Source organism: Lissotriton helveticus, chromosome 6 (assembly GCF_964261635.1).
Source record: "Lissotriton helveticus chromosome 6, aLisHel1.1, whole genome shotgun sequence".
Classification (NCBI taxonomy): Eukaryota; Metazoa; Chordata; class Amphibia; order Caudata; family Salamandridae; genus Lissotriton; species Lissotriton helveticus.
In genome coordinates, this window is record NC_136067.1 from 382,210,022 (window position 1) to 382,227,680 (window position 17,659).

Here is a 17,659-nt window from a genome sequence, read left to right on the forward strand (position 1 = left end):
ACGTGTTTGTCTAAAATGTCATCAAATTAATAGATTAACTTGGTCTGAATCTCTCGGTTTTGTCGGTTAAAAAAGTATCTTTATTCATATGTACTTATTAAAGAAGTCCTAGTCCATTTTCAATTGTGTACAAATATGTTATAAACTGGATCCGAAGAATAGTCTTCCTCCGGTAGCTGACATCTTGAAATCCTTTGATGATTGGAAGCATATCAATTGGCTCGAGCTGAATACATTCAAATTAGATCCTTTGCCCCTCCAAGGACATTGTACCGGTTCCTTGGCATCAATCTCTGTGACTTACCCTCAGAATCCAAAGCAAACAAGCATTTGCAATGCAATAGGTCTCGCAGTTATTAGACTTTGAGCTATTGGCATTGTAAATGGCAATGCCTTTTATTTATGTGTTGCTTTTGAAAACATAAATAAAAGGCATTGTCATTTACAATGCCAATAGGTTATACTCTCGCAAATGCGAGACCTATTGCATTGCAAATGCTTGTTTTTCTGGCGATCATCATACACAGAAGTATTGTCGAACCAGACCTAAAAGAGGAGAGCTGCACAACACACACAGAGCGTTAGTATTTCTGAGAAGCCAGCAAGGGCAAGGGGTTAATGTGTGTTAATCATTTGCTTTGTTTTACCCTGGTCGGTGTGAGGGAGGCTTCAACAAAAAGAAGGCTTACTGTTCATATGTTTTTCTGGTCTTTATATAAATGCGGATACTGCAAACATACGGAACCTTGGGGGGGGGGGGGGAGGAATCGTGCTTTTCTACATATTTAGTTTGCCTAGCTGCTTAGATTACCTCTCGTGCATTAATTATCAAGCAAGAACTTGTAAAGGAGAGTGCCTCTGCGAGTTAGTGTATATAATATGTAGCATGAAATGAAGCTTGGAGAAGGTGCTGTGCGTCTAGGAATGTCCCCCGTAGCGATCTCTCTCTTTCACCGGGGGAAGACAAGCCAGGACAGCCTGGGACTGAAAAGGCCGCTGCTATGCTGCCCTCGTCTGTTCATCATACCCGGCTTCTTACCCGTGAAGAGGATCCTGTGGCCGGGGGTGCTGGGCAGCGAGAGGCGGTGGGGGACGGAATAGAGGCCGGAGATTCTCTTCTGCCCCGGCATGGCGACCGACCCTGGACGGTGGCTGGCAGCAGGAATAACATTTTCCTGTTATAGCCCTGTGCCAGGCATTTGATATTTTCAATCCAATCCATACACTGCATCGTCCTGGCCTCGTGTTCACCTGATCCTGATGTTTACAAAATGAATGAGGTTGTCCTGGCGAAAAAAAACAATACTATCTGAAACCAAAATTAAAACACAAATTACCAGTTCCAAGATGCAATTGGCATCAAATATAATTTGCTCAATACTAATTCACGAGAGGTCCAGAGTCCACGTGTTGCCAGCTGGCCGGAGAAGGAACCACTCGTAACTGGTCGACTGTAATTTGAGAGCATGAAACTGCATCTCGACTTTGGAAGACCGGTGATGTCTACAGGCTGGCCTCTGCTGGGCAGAATTACCCTTTAATCAGTTCTCATCACGCATGCGGGAAACAGCGACAGACCTACTCGCGCGTCGTTAAGCCATTTAAACAACTCCTACTACAAAGCTGCGAGCCACGACTTTCCCGGCAATATGCTGGCGAGGCTGCGAAGTGCCAGCCTTATGGCACATAATTAGGGCTACGTGTGCCGGTGGAAATTAATGAGAAATGTGAAACAAGCTCTCGGCATTGCGTGGCGGGAGGGGGCGGGGGGAACGTCGAGTCGGAACAAAAAACAAGTGAAAGCGGGATGTAAGTAGGGGGGAGGAGAAGTCTGGGCAGGCAGGATGACTCAGGGGAGGGGGCGGAGCGGGGCAGAGCGGCATGTGGGTGTGAAGAAGCCGGGCCTTTGAAGTGAAGCTAAGCTTCACTTCAAAGGTGTCGGAGGAATGCGGGCGGCTGTGCACGCGCTTTTAAGCTCAATGCACATGCGCATTGAGCTTAAAAGTCACGGGCACTGCAAGGAATCGCCACGATTCCTTGCAAGTTAGATAAAGAGTCGATGAGCCCCTATAGTCTCGCTTGCTCGATGCGCATGCGCATCGACAGGCGAGACCTAAAAAGCTTTCAGTTACCTTAGATTGTGATCTGACCATGACAGCTCATCATGACTATCCTCTTTACTAATTTGAATCGTTTGGACTACTGCATGACTCATTTGCTGGACTCCCTTTGCCTATCATCTATCATCTCCATGTGATTCACGGCACGCTGCTTCTGCCGCTATCTACACACCCACTTTAAGACTTGATGCCCATCCTAAGTTCCCTTCACTGGCTATTTATAAGAGAGTGTTCCCAATTCAAAATTATCTGTCCAATCCACAAATATATCTGTGGTTTGGTACCATCAAGTTGCACTTTCAAGGTCCTCATCACAGCTGTTCATCGGACTTTCGGAATTTTGCTCCTTTCTCTTTGGAGCACTTGTATCATCTGCACGCGGAACATGCCTCTTTAACTCTCCTCTGGAGTAGATGCCATCCAAATATATTCTAAGAACAAATGGACATTTTGTAAAGAATATTCTGTCATTTATTAAGGCAAAATGATGTTTGTTGTAATGTATGTTGACATTGTTGTGTACTGCATATTGATTTTTTTGTCACAGCCCTAATATTTACATTAGTACATGAGCACTGTATAAAGTTGTTAAATACACGAATAAATAAAGTGTGGGCATTCAGATTTCTATTAGCAATCATCATTATGTGTGGAATAAGCTGCAATTTTTAAGGCCAAATTTACTGCCTGCTTCTTGCATTATTTTGTACAAATGGGAAATAGTTGAATGACTCGTTTAGTGGCATATAAAGAGCAAACTGCTAGAGGATGATAGGTATGTGCATACTTCCTCTTTTAATCCTATGTTTCTCAGACTCTAACTTTTCAACAGGAAGAAGGGAACTAAATTGCAGATAGAGTGCTCTTGCAGTGAGAGGATTGGGTCGTGCTATTTCGCTTGATAAGTAATTGTCAGAGGAGCAGGAATAAATATAAGTGTTTCATGGAAGAAAGGTGTAGGTGGCTAGTTCCAGACAGTATGGAGATATGTTGCTGAATAACGGAATATCAAGAGATACTGACTAGTGGAATGGTTACCCCTAGGTCAGCACAAGGTATTAGGAGTCCGGCACAGTGAAGGCGGCGCTCCTTAATAGCAGACTAAAATTGTAGGTGACAAGCGAGTTAAATCCCTAATCTACCATTTAGCAAGGCTGTTTGGAAAAGAGATCTATCTTTGTCGAAATTCAAACTAGTAAATATTGGAGGGGCTCCATCAACACACACCCACACTTGAGGTTACAGAAGGAGCCCATGCTAAAGCACAAACCGTGATGGGAATGAAGGTATTTGAAAACTCAGAGGTCAAATCAAATCAAATCAAATCATGGTCTAAGGATAGTGTGATGAAATTGATACAGATTTCTTACAAAGGCATATCCATTAATGGAGGTTGCTGTTATTCTGGGTGTTGAATGACCTGTTATCCCCGAGATTTCTCAAAAATACATTTCAATGCTAGTGGTTGTACGTTTAAATATGAAAAACGTTTTAAACTGTAAAAATTGTAATAGTTTTTCTTGCATTCAAGAGTTTACCGTGTGGAGATGTTTCCCACCATTTCATTTATACTGGTTAGTACACGAATAATTATCTGTTTTCTTTTGATTTGATTTCAGTATAAGACATGGACGGTGTTACCTGCATGATATCTGCCATTGTCAAGTTCATTCTTTCTAGCCTTTGGTATATTTCTTGTGTTGTTGCTTAGCCAGTCATACTGTGCCTTTATCATTCATTTTACGTGATAGGTTGGTACTTTCCCTAAGAGTAAGGCTGAAAACGTGTCAACCTCATTAAATACCAATCACCAACAAGTGTTTTGAGAGAAACGAAAATAAACACATGAATTAGCAAACCACGTTGAAATATTTTCCCAGTTTTTTGATATGGAATAAAAGTATATTGTAAAATACATTGTTTAAATCTAATTAATAAATAACCATTTGTGTCAATTTTAATATGTATACATATCAAGTAAATGCAAACATATTGCAATTTTTAGGAAAATATGTATCCCATTGAGTCGAAGATGGTCTATGTTATTTTCAGAATATTGATACTTTTAGATCTGAGATCTATTAAAGATTGTGGTCTTGAGTATAAACTGAATTTCCTTTTTCTTCTAGATAACCTTGACTCCGTGCTCTCCAACTACGATATTATTTCCCTAGCTGATGTCCAGCAACATTCATTAACAAAGCGGGATCTTCAGACAGATTTGCATATTGAAAGAATGTTAAGTTTTTCAGCTCTTAACAGGTATAAAGTCTGTTTTATTTACATTTCGTTCTCTTGGGTATATTTTGAGCTCTTATTTTGACAGATGTGGTGTTCCGCTGTTGGTTGTAACTTGGGCGTTGCCTAGCTATGAATAATTCTAAACGTTTATCTGTGATATTATATTTTTGTAAAGAATAAAGCAAGACTAAGCTTACAAATGCCAGGAGGCTTGATAGGTTTATGGGTAGCTAATTAATCAATTATACTTACAGTTGTTTGTAACAAACGTGCCTCCACTTGAGTGGCAATTCTTTCACAAACGGAGTTGCACAGTGAACAATTTGTGCATAAGCTTAGTGAAATCTTAAACCCAGAGAGCAATTGAAGGTGTTCAGTGTTGTGAAGTTGTAGTACTAAGTTAAAAATGTTTTATGCTATAAAAGCCGTTACTGCTTTTCTTTGTTTTAAACACAAAAGTTTAAACAGTTCAAGGCAGATTCCGATTGAATCATGATTGGCAAAAAAAAAATCCTAAAACAGTAAATGTCCAAGATAATATCCTCAAAATCAATGGCGTCTAGCATGAGGTAATCTTACCTTTTTTAAATCAAAAAAGTTCACCAATGCTATGTTTCAAATAAATAATCAAGTGAAATGTGGAAATAAACATGTTAGAGTGATATTTATTGTGCATGTTTGCCCCTTGTTAAATAAACAGGAAATAGCGTATCTTAACAAATTAAAATATTCCCATTGTGTCATACCAGGGGGCATATGCTCAAGTGTACTCTTTATCAAGTCAACCTACTCCGCTGGTCTCTTTATCATAGATGTATTCGAAGGGCATTAGCTGCCTTCCTTCTTTCCCCTTCTGGAAGCAGTCTCCAACCAATCAATCCCACCTTCCCTGGTTGCCGTTGAAGAGGGCATTTTCTGTGATCCATGGGTAAAGGAAGTGATTGTTATTTATTTGTGTTTTTTATCTCAATGTCCTAAGGAACATTTATATACAAAGTTAGGTAACAGGTTTAAAGGGCGCACTGCAAAAAGTAAGGCCAAAGTACAAATAGGACAAATTACAGTAGGTGCTCTAAAGCAAGAGAGGGAGGTTACCTCACCCCCCCAAGATTCAATGAGCAATGCTCTGAATATGCAAATTCAAATTTCTTGCCGAGCACTCAAAATTGAAAGTGTCTAGATTCAAAGTTCAATCTGAAGTCTTTAAAGTTGCAAATCCATCTTCATACAAATTCAATTCGAACTCGAGAGTCTCAAAGTACATACGTTGATATCAGTCTTATTTCAAATCAAAACGCCAAAGAACGTGAAGTTGGTCCTTTTATTTCCAAATCACAACAGGTTCTGCAGCCTTATTTTCCAAATCACAATAGGTTCTGCAGCCAACACGTGTTTCGTCAGGCATCAATCGTATGCCAAAACAACTTCGTCAGGGCTATATTAAGTAGATCTCATTTCAGTATAATCAAAATTGAAGAATGTAGAAAATGAACGTAGAAATTAAATCTTGTATCGGTTTCAAAACCCGAATACCAAATTATAGGTCCAATCAGATCGTCGTCCCAAAATCAAAGTTCAGTATCCAGTATCTGGGCACAATCGTAGCCGTATCGGGTTTCTCGTCTCAGTCCTACCGGGTTCAGTAGACTCTCCTAAGGAACATTATTTTGTGCCATAAGATTGTAGTATATTACATTATTTCATCCAAGTTTGGATTTCCGTCAAATTTGACCTCCCTAAATAACTTAATTTTCGAAGGCCAATGTATATGAATAGACTCTTTCTTTCAGGAGAACTTCACACAAGTTGTGACTGTATTCAGTGGGCATCAAAGTATTCCAAAAGATGCTGAAATCTCATCAATCAATCAATCATGGAATTTTAAGCGTGCTACTCACCCGTGAGGGTCTCAAGGTGCTGGGGGGTAAGGGGGCAGCTGTGCCGTTAAGCAGAAGAGCCAGGTTTTGAGAGCCTTCTTTAAAGTATTCAGGGATGAGGCTCGTCTGATTTCTATCGGGAGCTTGTTCCAGGTCTTGGCTGCGATGTAGGAGAAGGATCTTCCTCCTGCTTTGACTCTGTGGATGCAAGGGGTTTGGCTGGGGCAAGGTTGGCTGATCGGAGGTTTCTTATGGGTACTTGGGGGTGACTCTGTCGTTGAGGTATTTGGGCCCGGTGTTGTGCAGGCATTTCTGGGCATGGGTGAGGATCTTGAAAGTGACTCTCTTCTCCACGGGGAGCAAGTGGAGCTTCCGTAGGTGTTGGTTGATGTCCTCGGCATCCTGCGACACGAGCACGAGTCTGTCGGCGGAGTTCTGTATCGTCTGGCGTTTCCACAATAGGGACTTATTTATGCCGGCTTAGAGTGCATTTCCATACTCCAGCCTGCTGGTGATGAGTGCGTGGGTGATTGTCTTTCTAGATTCGGGGGGATCCATTTGAACATCTGCCAGAGGATGCAGAGGGTGTTGAAGCAGTTGGAAGTGACGACGTTGACCTGGCGGATCATGGAGAGGAATGAGTCGAGTACGATGCCCAGGTTTCTGGCGTGATCCGTGGGGGTCGGTGGGCTGCCGAGGGCAGTGGGCCACCAGGTGTTGTCCCATGCTGAAAGGGATGGTTCCGAGGACGAGGACCTCTGTCATCTCAGAGTTGAGTTTTAGACAGCTGTTGGTCATCCAGGCGGCGACGTCCTGCATTCCTTTTTGAAGGTAGCAGAAAGTAGCAGTGCTTTCAACTTCTTTACTGCCAAGTTCTAGAAATCTGATCTTCTTTCTCTCAGGTCATTGAAAAACTATTTTTCATTCTTCAGTATGCTTAAAACAGGGCTATTTGCCATATTTATTTCTAATCTAGTTTGGAGGTTGACCTCAGTGCCAGGACACCCTTTTTGATAAAATGTAATTTATTCATTCATTCTGTCACAAAGGTTGGTCGTGCATATCCCAGATGGGAAACCACAAAGGAAAAAGCAGAAATGGTCTGACAATCAATTATTTGCCTAATGAGCCATCTGTCTAGATGCTGGATTGTGAGCTTTACTCACTACATCTATCTGAATCTCCTTAAAAGGCAAAAGAAAACATTTTATGGCACGTTGTAGAACAAGCTGATCAATTCGTGGACCATTGAGTGAAACTAGAAAAATTCAAAGTTAGCAGGATATGGTGATGTCATTTGCTAATTCTATTTTACTACTGCTTTCATTTCCAATGACTGGTTGGACATTTCAAGCTCTCCCAACAGGTTATATACTCACTCTGCTAGTATAGGAAGATGACCAAGATGCTCAGGAGTTGCAAGGACAAACTTGAAAAGACTGACATTGAAGGAAAATAAGTTATATGTGTCTGAGCCCAACACTAGATGGCAGATGTAACAACAGCATGTGCATCGCCAGCACTACATGCCATGAACAGATGCTTACAGGCTCACAGGATAGTTTTAGTTAAAATTGTGTTACCATAGGAAATGCATTTTTATATTTTGATTATATCTTTGATACCATTTGAAGAACCTTAACAAAACAGCCCCCTCGCCTCCCCAAAATGTCACCTCTACTCCTTGTTCCTGGAAAGTGTCAGGGTGATCTGTCAAGCAGGCCGAGAAACAGGGGGAGTCTTAAAACACGTTTTCCCCATTCATTTTTCAATACGAACTTTAGACAAAGATACAGCCCAAACCACTGAACAGACTTTCACCAAATTTATCAGAAAGCTAGATCTTGGTCCAAAAAAGAGTGCTTTTTGTGATTTGATGTGATCAGTTGAGTAGTTTTAGAGCAAATAATGCTCCAAAACTTTGTGTATGTCATTCTGCAGAGGATACACGGACCCAGAAGATCTTGGAGAGATGTTAATGCCTGCCATCACATCAACAGCGATGTGATCCGCAGCAGGACTTGAGACTCAGTTCAGAGTCCCTTAAAAAAAAACATCAATTAAAGACATGGGGACACCCTAGTTCTGGCGTGGTGGTGTTCCAGAGGGACCCTGAATGGGGCCAAAAACATTGTTTTTAAAAAAGATTTTAGCAAATTCACGGAGGATCCATAAATCATCTGCAAATAAAAAAAACCCAAGCAAACAGAGGCACCCGTGCTTTTTATAAACACCCACGAACTCCCCTTGGTTAGTCCCTGAAGACCCCATCCCCCAGGGCCACTCTTTTATTCCCTCATCCCCTGCAGCCGGGCATGCTTGTGTGCAGGAGGGGGCACATTGCCTCCCCCCTCTGCAGGCTAATTTCAGCCTGGGCCCTCATCCCCCGAGGCGCAGCATGCTTGTTTGGGGAGGGGGGTGCTTGCATCTCCCTCCTTAGGACGATTTTGGCCACTTGCCCCTTCCCCAATCCCCTAGCACAATTTTTATGGGAAGGGAGCACCCGATCCACTCCTCAAGCTGATTTCAGCCCGGGAACCCTATCCCCCGGGGCCTGGCAACGTATTGAAGGGGGAGGGGTGCATGCGGGCCTGGGGCCTGCTGTAAGAAAAGGTGAGTGCCCTGGTGCTGACCCAGGGCACCCACCACACTGTCATTGGAGGGCTGCAGGGGGAGTCCCAAGGCCCCATCCGGCTCCCCGAATTCAGCAGGTGACGGCATTGCTTCTGCCCACAAGTAGCAGCTAATAAGGCTGCTCTCTACGGGCGTGAGTAATGTTTACATGTGTTTCTCTGCTCGCATCCCTGTGGGCAGAGAAACAGATCTGAAGTTTGCTCCCAGTGGGCTGGAGCATCTTTGTAGGTCCCGGCAGCTGGGAGCAGACTTGGTGTTTGCTCCCGCTTGGTGGGAGATTAAAAAATGCTCCAGCCAAGTGAGAGCAAATACAGGTTTCTCTGCCCGCACAGAAACTACTATGCCCCGCCGGTGAGCACCCCAGAACATCACTGCTGAGCCGTTCCTAGGAGTGGGCTCCCCCGGGGGGTTAGCACCCCAGAACATCACTGCTGAGCCGTTCCTAGGGGTGGGCTCCCCCGGGTCCATTAATGGCTCAGGGAGGGGGGGGGGGCATGTGTCTCCCCTCCCTTAAAGGTATCTGCCCGAGAGGTGAGCTCACCAAGGCTTTTTAAAGCTCAGGGAGAGGGGCGATGTTGTCCCTCCTCCCCATTTTGTGAATTTTCTGCTCTGGGGTGGACTCCCTGGGACCTTTAGAGGTATGAGGACAAAGGCCGTGCAGACCCCTTCTCCATAAACATCGGCCCCAGGGGTGGGCTCCCCGGGGCCTTTGGAGGCTCGAGGAGATGGGGGGGCACACAGCCCCCCTCCCCTTTATAAACAGCCCAGGGGGTAGACTCTCCTGGGTCTGTAATAAGTAAAAACAGCCCAGCCGTCTTATATTTTTTATTTTTTTACAACTGTGGGGCAGGGGTAGGGGTCTAAGTCCCCCAAGTCCAGTAATTGCTGCCAGCAACACTTCTTCTCATGTTGCTGGCAGCCAATCAGAGAGCTTGCTCTCATGGGAGTCTGACTCCCACAGGAGCTAGATAATCCAAGGAAAATAAATCTCCCTGGGCCAATCAGAAGGCTCTGTTTTTAAATTGGCGCTCCCGCAGGAGTCTAGGAGACTCTTGTGAGCCCAACTGCCAAAATATACAATTTAAAAATGCTTGTCTGATGCCTCTTGGTTACTCTGGAACTGCACTGGACCTTTTGAATTATTCTCATTTAAATGCTCGTCTGATTATGGCCTTACAACTGTGGGACTCTGAGGAAAGAAGATCTTATAGGGTTTTTTGAGGGTTTTGAGGCATCTCATTTAAATGTGAGAGTATGTTCAGCAAGCCACTAGGCTCTGGAGCAAAATATTTGGCTTGCACATTATCTTAAGATGGGATTACGTAGCCAGCCGCCGGATATTTTTTACGGGAGTTACTTCTGGATCTGTAGACAAGCTGATTTAGGGTGTTCCTGAAATGTTTATTATACTTTGCTTAACTATAATATTGCTTTCTGGGCAGAATGGCTAGCTGGATGTCTATTACTGCTTAATTTCTTAGACTTTGTTACAGGGGGTCGGGAGGCCAGGTGTGTGGGAGGCTTACAGGATGTTTCCTCTTGTATGAATGAATTCTTTTTATTTATTATTTATATTACACAGTTACTTAAAACCGTTTGCAATACGTCTTACATACAGTTTAAAAGAAAATTAAAGCATTGCCTTATTGTATTGAATTTATACCTGCTGCTGGCGGCACCTCCCTTGTACATACTCTTCCATTATGGATCTGGTTGCCCTTTTGGCCCTTTGTTAGTACCTTGTTAGGGCCTGTGTGGGGTATTGTTTGGACAGGATTGTTGTGCCTAAGTCCAGGGGGAGTAGGGGGGATAGATATGTCATTGAGTTGGGATTTTGGTATTAGCTTTGTGTATGTTAGTTTGCTGGTGGCTATGGTCACAGGGTTTGTGATGCTATGTGTGGTGCAGTGGTTACGCCATGTTATCTACTATTGCTGCACTGGCGGATGTAGGAGAGTGGGGTCTGCAATCCCATGGCGACCCCAGATTTTTGCTTTTTGCTTCACTGGTTTACGACTTCCCCTGGCTGTGGGCCTGCTAATCAGACCCACAGCCTAGCTGTTCTCTCTCTAAAAATACAACCATGTACCCTAGGTGCATTTACCAATTGGTACTGGGCCACCTTATCAGTCTCTGTACAGTATACCTTAGGTATCCAGGGCATAGGTGTACCCAGGGCCTACCAGGGGCTGCAGCATGTATTATGCCACCCCTGGCTGGCCATCCAAACAGACACAACTGGCTGCACGACAGCTAGGGCAAGGTGGTGTAATCACCCTTTGCTTTAGATATAGTTCCCTATATCTAAACCTAAAATGGACACATATATTCCTATCAGTCACTCCTATGGAAGGCCTTATCAATCCTGAAGGCAGAGTGCTTGGAATTATGTGAGATGGTGCTCTGGCATGAGCTGAGCCCGTTTGCAGCTTGCGGAACCAAGTCCTAATAACTGTTCCATGATAACGCTATACCATATACTCTTAAATGCATTATAATCCTCGTGGTTAAATGCTAACTCTGGTATAACATTATCAAAACATGTCGAGTAAGGTGTCATACGAATTGGAATACTACCCCCTCGCCAATTCTGGCGACGGGGGTAGCATTCCACCCTTCTAGAGGGACACGACATGTATGTAACTGTGAACCCCGGTTAAAGTTAACTCGAGCCTCAGCATCACAAGATGGATGCTGCCACCACAGACACAAGTCTGACCTCCTGCTGCTGGGAGTCCTTCCAGCGAGGGAGGCTCAGACAAAGGGTTTCCTGCCTTGGGAGGTGCTAGCACCACCCCAGACAGGATTTTGTGTATTAGGTAGGCCAAGGCTGAAAGGAATGAGACATGCCTGGGGCACACAAGGTGCCCTGTGCATACACCGGTTCCAACCAGTTGCTGGGTCACTCCAGCCCCAGCTCTGGCAGGAAACCGGACAAAGGATAGGGGGTGTAACCACCCCCCTTCCTGGTCCCACCCAGGGGAGGGACCTAGTCGTAGTGCAGCCCCCATTAGCTGAATAAAGGTAGGAGCTGGTCCCATTCCCAGTTAGATTAATCTTGACAACTTCCACGAAGAAACTCTTGACCTTCGACCTCCTGAACATCAGAAGACTGAAGAATCTCCCCTATGGTCAGGGAGTGACCATCCTGCTTCGCAGGCACCATCAAGCTCCTGTGCGGTTTACTGCAAGTCCTTCCTTCCCGGAATCCGACGACCCAGCTCAATGAGACCCGGACCTCCAGACCCCTCTGACCTCTACCCACATCCACAGCACAGCTGGGACCCGTGGGTGCGACGAGCAACGTGGAGACGGCCATCTTGAAGAAACCTGCACAGTGCTTCCAGCACGACCACCGAGGGACCCTCGAGTAAGTGCATCGGGGACTGAGAAGCCCCACACCGACACAGCACCTGCATCAAAGACCAGCCCTCCAGCCTCCACGAGATCTGCGTGGGGCCCTTTTGCCTGGTTGCTGCCTTTCCTGTTGTCTGGTCACTTGCCGGCTGGCTTGTGACCTCTGAGACGACAACCCGAAGATTTCAACACTGCTAGTCTGGTCCCCCAGACTGGCCCTTGCTTCCTTGTGAAAGAGAAGCACCCCGGACCCTCCTGGTCCGCACCAGACGCCATCTTTGTTCCACCGTGTGGCTTGCACTAGCCAAAGCCTGTTGACCAGATCGACGATCCAACACCGCCATCAGCAGCAGACTACGTGGGACAGCTCGTGCCTCCAGCCTGGTCGTGAAGAACAGCTCCTGGTCCGCGCAGCTACAGAGAGAAGCGACCCTTCCTTCCCCTGAACGCGGCGACAGCATCTGGTTCCCTCCTGGTTCCAGCACCGTCACTGGCTAGTGACCAAGACTCTGTCCCCTTCCCTTTCAGGACTTCTCCTTCCTAGTTCCATCCTTGGAACCACCGGACTCCTCCATCTGGCTGCCTGCCAGCAACTCTTTGTTTCAGGCATCACCGGGAGCAACGCAGCGAACCCGACACCACTTCAGCCCTATGCACCCGCAGCCTGTGGGTTAGGTAACTAAAGCTTCTAGGTGCTGAAGTCAGTGTCCACTATCCTAGTGTCCAGGTCGACTGTTGTTTTCCCTCCATCCAGCCGGGTTCGTCCGGAATCCGTAACATTGTAAACTGTAGTATCCATAGACGTTGGTACGCATCCCGCGTGAGAGTTTCCACTCTGCACGTGAGTCCCGTGGGCCTCCTGCTCCTTACTTACCTAGTTCGTAGCGTAGTCCCAGCAATCCTCCACTCTCTGGATCTCCTTACAGTACTTTCCTTCCTCGCATTCCATTGTTTCTAGTATATGGTTTGTGGTGCCCCTAAGGCACACGTGTAAATATCGTGCTAACTCGTATTTCCTTCTTAGTATTGTCATGTGCTTAGCCCTCTGATCTCATAAAGATTTCAGAGGTGTTGTTATTAATAAATATATTGTTTATTTTCATAACAACCTGTGTGGTGTCCTTTCATCTGGTATTCAAGGGATTATATTGTGGTAAAACAGCTGGCTTCACATGCCAAAAGAGTTTAGCCTAAGACTGCTTTGTCCATGCTACCATTAGGATAGCTGGTCTATAAGGTTGACTTACAACCAATCACCATAAGGGTTGTTTGGACTGATACAAGGTGGTCACTAGAACTAGTGAACATCATATATCAGGCCAACTTCTCACAGCGGACCATTACACTTGTTTCCCTTTCCTCTGGTCTGTTTATTATGGTTACACATACTAAACTACTAACATGGAATGCACTGGGCCTCTCTTCTTCATCTAAGCACTACAATGTGCTGTCATACTTAAAGCAGCGGGGGATGCATGTTGCTTTCCTTCAGGAGACCCACCTTACGGAGACGGAGGGCCGTTCTCTCGGGGGGGCGCTGGTAGTGTGATCATCTTTACGCTACTTCTTACAGTGCCTGCTCGGATGACGCTCTGATCTGGATCAAACCAGGAGTTTCTTTTTGCTTACCTAGGGCGATTGAAGACCCAGAGGGTCGCTATGTTCTGAAATTAGGGAGTTTGGATGGCAGAGATGTTACCCTCTTAAATATTTACGTGCCAAATGTGTATCATTCGGTATTTTTCGCTGGCCTGATGCCCCTGCTCCCACACACGGTCCCCTACTGGAGGGGCAATTTTAATTGTGTGAGTGATCTGAGGCTGGACCGTTCACACCTGCCTTTGCGAGGTGCACTTGCGGGCAGGCTGGTGGCAGCGGCCCATTTATGGTCGGGTCAGTGGGATTTAATAGATTGTTGGCATGTCCGTTATCCGGAGTCCCGTGCATATTCTTATCGCTCCAGTCTCGAGGTGCGACTTGATTGGATTTACGCATGCATGTCATTATATGATAGGGCGGCGGGGTGGAATACCTTGAGAAAACCTATTCCGATCATGCTTCTAAGTTGGGCACGTTTTATTGGTCTCCGTCCAGGTATAAGTCCCTACTTGGCGTTTAGATCCTGCGCTGTTGGATGATCAGGCCTTTTGTATGTTATTGGGGGAACACACGAAAGCCATATTAGACAGATAACGCTGGGTCGACTTCCTCTATCAAAGTGGAGTTGTAAACGGTGAAGGTGGTACTCCGGAGGTACTGTATATCTGCTAAAGCGGGGGTTTGCACCCAACTTCTTTCTGAGATAGGCTCCCGGGTGGATTGGAGGAGACTCCAGAGAGTAGGTGTCGCCTACTAGAAAAGTTCTTGGAGCGTGTTTGTACCTTCAAATACAAGGTCTATGCGGCTAGGGTGTATGCAGAGCAAGGCAAATCTGGCAGAATGATGACTTGGCTAGCCCATGAGGGCACTGACGGTCATTCTATGCTCCAGCTTCGGGACCTTTAGCGGCGCGTTGTGGCCACGCAGGAGGAGATTAATGCGGTGTTTCTACAGCATTATCGTGAGTTGTATTCTTCGGGATCAGCGTGCCCTGAGGCCGATCTGCAGGACTACATCCTGGATTCTGCTACGATAGCCCTTGACTCAGCGGTGGCAGGACAGCTGGGTGGGGGAGTTCACTGAGCAGGAGGTTCAAGGAGCGATCAAAGAGATGGTAAGGGCTAAGGTGCCTGGCTTAAAATGGGTTCCCGATTGGATTTTATGCTGCCTTTATGTCTGATATAGTGCCTAGATTGACAGCGCTCTTTAAAGACTCCCGACAATGTGGCCAACTCCTGCCCTTACTGCGGAAAGCTGCTGTTGTCTTATTCCTGAAGAAAGACAAGGAACCACTCCTGCTTGATTCTTATCGTCCCCTCTATGCTAGATGCAGATTTATAAAATCCTGAGTAGAATATTAGCTACTCCTTTGCTCCCCCACATGTGTACTTTAATTCATTCAGATCAAACTGGCTTTATTCCAGCCCGTAGCACCATGCCTAATATTCAACAATTGTTCCTAGCGCTAGAATGTAAGGAGTTTCTCCCCTTGGAGCCCTAGTTGTCTCTGTGGACATCAGGAAGGCATTTGATTTGTTTGGTGGGTCTTCCTGTATATTAATATGATTTGTATGGGCCTGGGTCTACCTTTTGTTAAATGGAAAAAAACTGCTTTATAGTGATCCTCTGGCCAGGATTCTCACTGGTGTGTTGGTATTGGATGCAATTGCAGTCGAGTGGGGAACTCAGCAGGGCTGCCCTCTCTTCGCCTTAATATTTGCATTAGCTATGGAGCCCTTTGCCTGTACGGTACGTCGGGGACTTTATTGTCAAGGTTTCACTATTGCTGCCAACTGTGCATACTTTCTCTGTATGCTGATGACACTGATGACATGTTCCTGTACCTACGGGGGTAGGATGCAGACCTTTTGGGAGTACTTATGGCATTATCTGATTTTGGGGCCTGCTCGGGACTTGAAGTCAATTGAGACAAGTCGTGCATCTCCCCGCGCTGGGTGATGCACCTGAGCGCAGCCCTGTCCCCTCTGCACCTACATTGCAGTGGAAGCGTGATACGGTGCAGTACCTAGGAGTGGCGCTGTACCGCTCTCCGGACTTGCCCTATGAGGGGAACTACGGATGCATACTGACTGGATTGCGTACCTCTATTCACTTGTGGACCGCACTGCCTTTATTGGTCAACAGTCGAGTGGCTTTTTCGAAGATGATTATGCTACCACATTTACTTTCTCTTTGCAGCACTCCCGTTTGAACTGCCACAACGGTTCTTCCGGGAACTTGATACTCTGTTACTCTTGCTCTATTAGGGCACTTCACATCGCTGAAATGTGCTGAGCTGTGGCAGACTGGTGCCCGGTATCTCCTGATTTCAAACTATATTACCTAGCAGTGCAGCTATAGTGGGTGGCGCACTGGTGAGCCGCCTTCTGGGAGGGCATGGGGACTGTAGAGTGTGGCTCCCCCTCCAAGGATTGTATGTTGGGCTTTTTATGACATCCGATGACCACCTCTAAGGTGCGGGCCTCAAACGTCTCAGTTAAGACCGCGCATTATGCCTGAGCTCAGTTGTTGCAATGTACTCCTACTCTGATCCCATACACCCGTGAGTTTCCTCTCTTGGTGGTTAGGTGCTGGAGCCTCCCGGGCGATGGCCGGGACTCCGCGAATGGCCGTCTGCAGGGAATGATGTCCTGAGAGATTTTTTGCAGGAGTAGAAGTGTGCCCATTCACAGACCTCCGGGAGACCTATGACATACTGGTTGGCCATTTCCTGCTCCATACTGCCATGGTTCACAAGGTACATAAGTCGTGGGGTGCTGGTGGTGTAGAGCCCCATGAGCACAATTGTATGCGCCTTCTCCTCCTTATAACAGGCCAAACAAAGGCGGTCACATTGCTTTATAGGACTTTATTGGAGGGGGCCAGGTGACCACTTATGGCCTTGCGGGCCCAATGGAAGGCGGACTTCAGAGCCCCTCCTACTGATTCCTCTTGGAGGGGAATGCTGGAAGCTATTTTCCAGGTGACTAGCAACTCTCACTTCAAACATATTCAGTTATTTTATCGACATCAGGCCCGCTTAGCCCCCGTCGTTTTCATAGACCATGTTTCCGGATGTCAGTTTTGCTTGCCCTCGTTGCCTGGTTATGGATTCAGATTTTTACCACATGGTTTAGTCTTGCCCGCTTTTGCTTCCTTAAGGGACCATAGTTTTGCAAGTGGAAAAGGGGGGCTGAGGTCAGAGACTTCCCTATTAGCCCCATGTTGTGCTTGCTGGGCCTTCATGAACGTTCGGCGGCTAGGAAGGTTACTGATAGGTTTCTAGATCTAGCCCTAATCCTCGCCAGCTGGCAAGTTGAAAGTCTCCTCAGGGTCCTGATGCTTATCGTTAGGGGCTTGAGCTAATGAGATGGGCGAATTGTGAGAGGGAGGAGATCCGCCAAGAGGAAGTTAGTGGGAGTTAGAAGGGTGCCGATACTGCCCGGGGGAGGGGGAGGGTGGTGCATCGACTCTGACACCGGCTGGCTCTGGGAAGTGGAATACCTAATTTCCTGATTCCTCCTGGCCCACCTCCCATCCAAGGTGTGAGCGATGATTACTCTGATGGGTCTGATGAGTCTGGACTGACCCACTTCCAAGTGTAGTCTGTAGGTGCTCCTATGCGGGCTCTCTTGCCTCCTCTGTTCAGGGTGGAATTTCTTACTGCTGGAATGTAACCATTTATGTGCCTACTCACTGTGCCATTCCTATCCCCTTCTGTGTATACAGGATGTAACTGATATGCCGGCAATAGATTGTATTTTGTATTGTTGTATGCAGCAGCAGTGGTTTGCTCTTAAATGTGAATACAAATATTTAAATAAAAAACAA

The 17,659-nt window shown here is 46.1% G+C and overlaps 1 protein-coding gene across 1 annotated transcript in view; it reads left to right on the forward strand.

Moving 5' to 3' along the window:
• Window positions 1-17,659, forward strand: part of ADAM17 (ADAM metallopeptidase domain 17) — a 578,388-nt gene that overhangs the window by 65,761 nt on the left and 494,968 nt on the right. Inside the window, exon 2 of the mRNA XM_078647824.1 lies at window positions 4,250-4,382. Within this exon, the coding sequence (XP_078503950.1) occupies window positions 4,250-4,382 (133 nt within the window). The remainder of the gene's footprint in view (window positions 1-4,249; window positions 4,383-17,659) is intronic.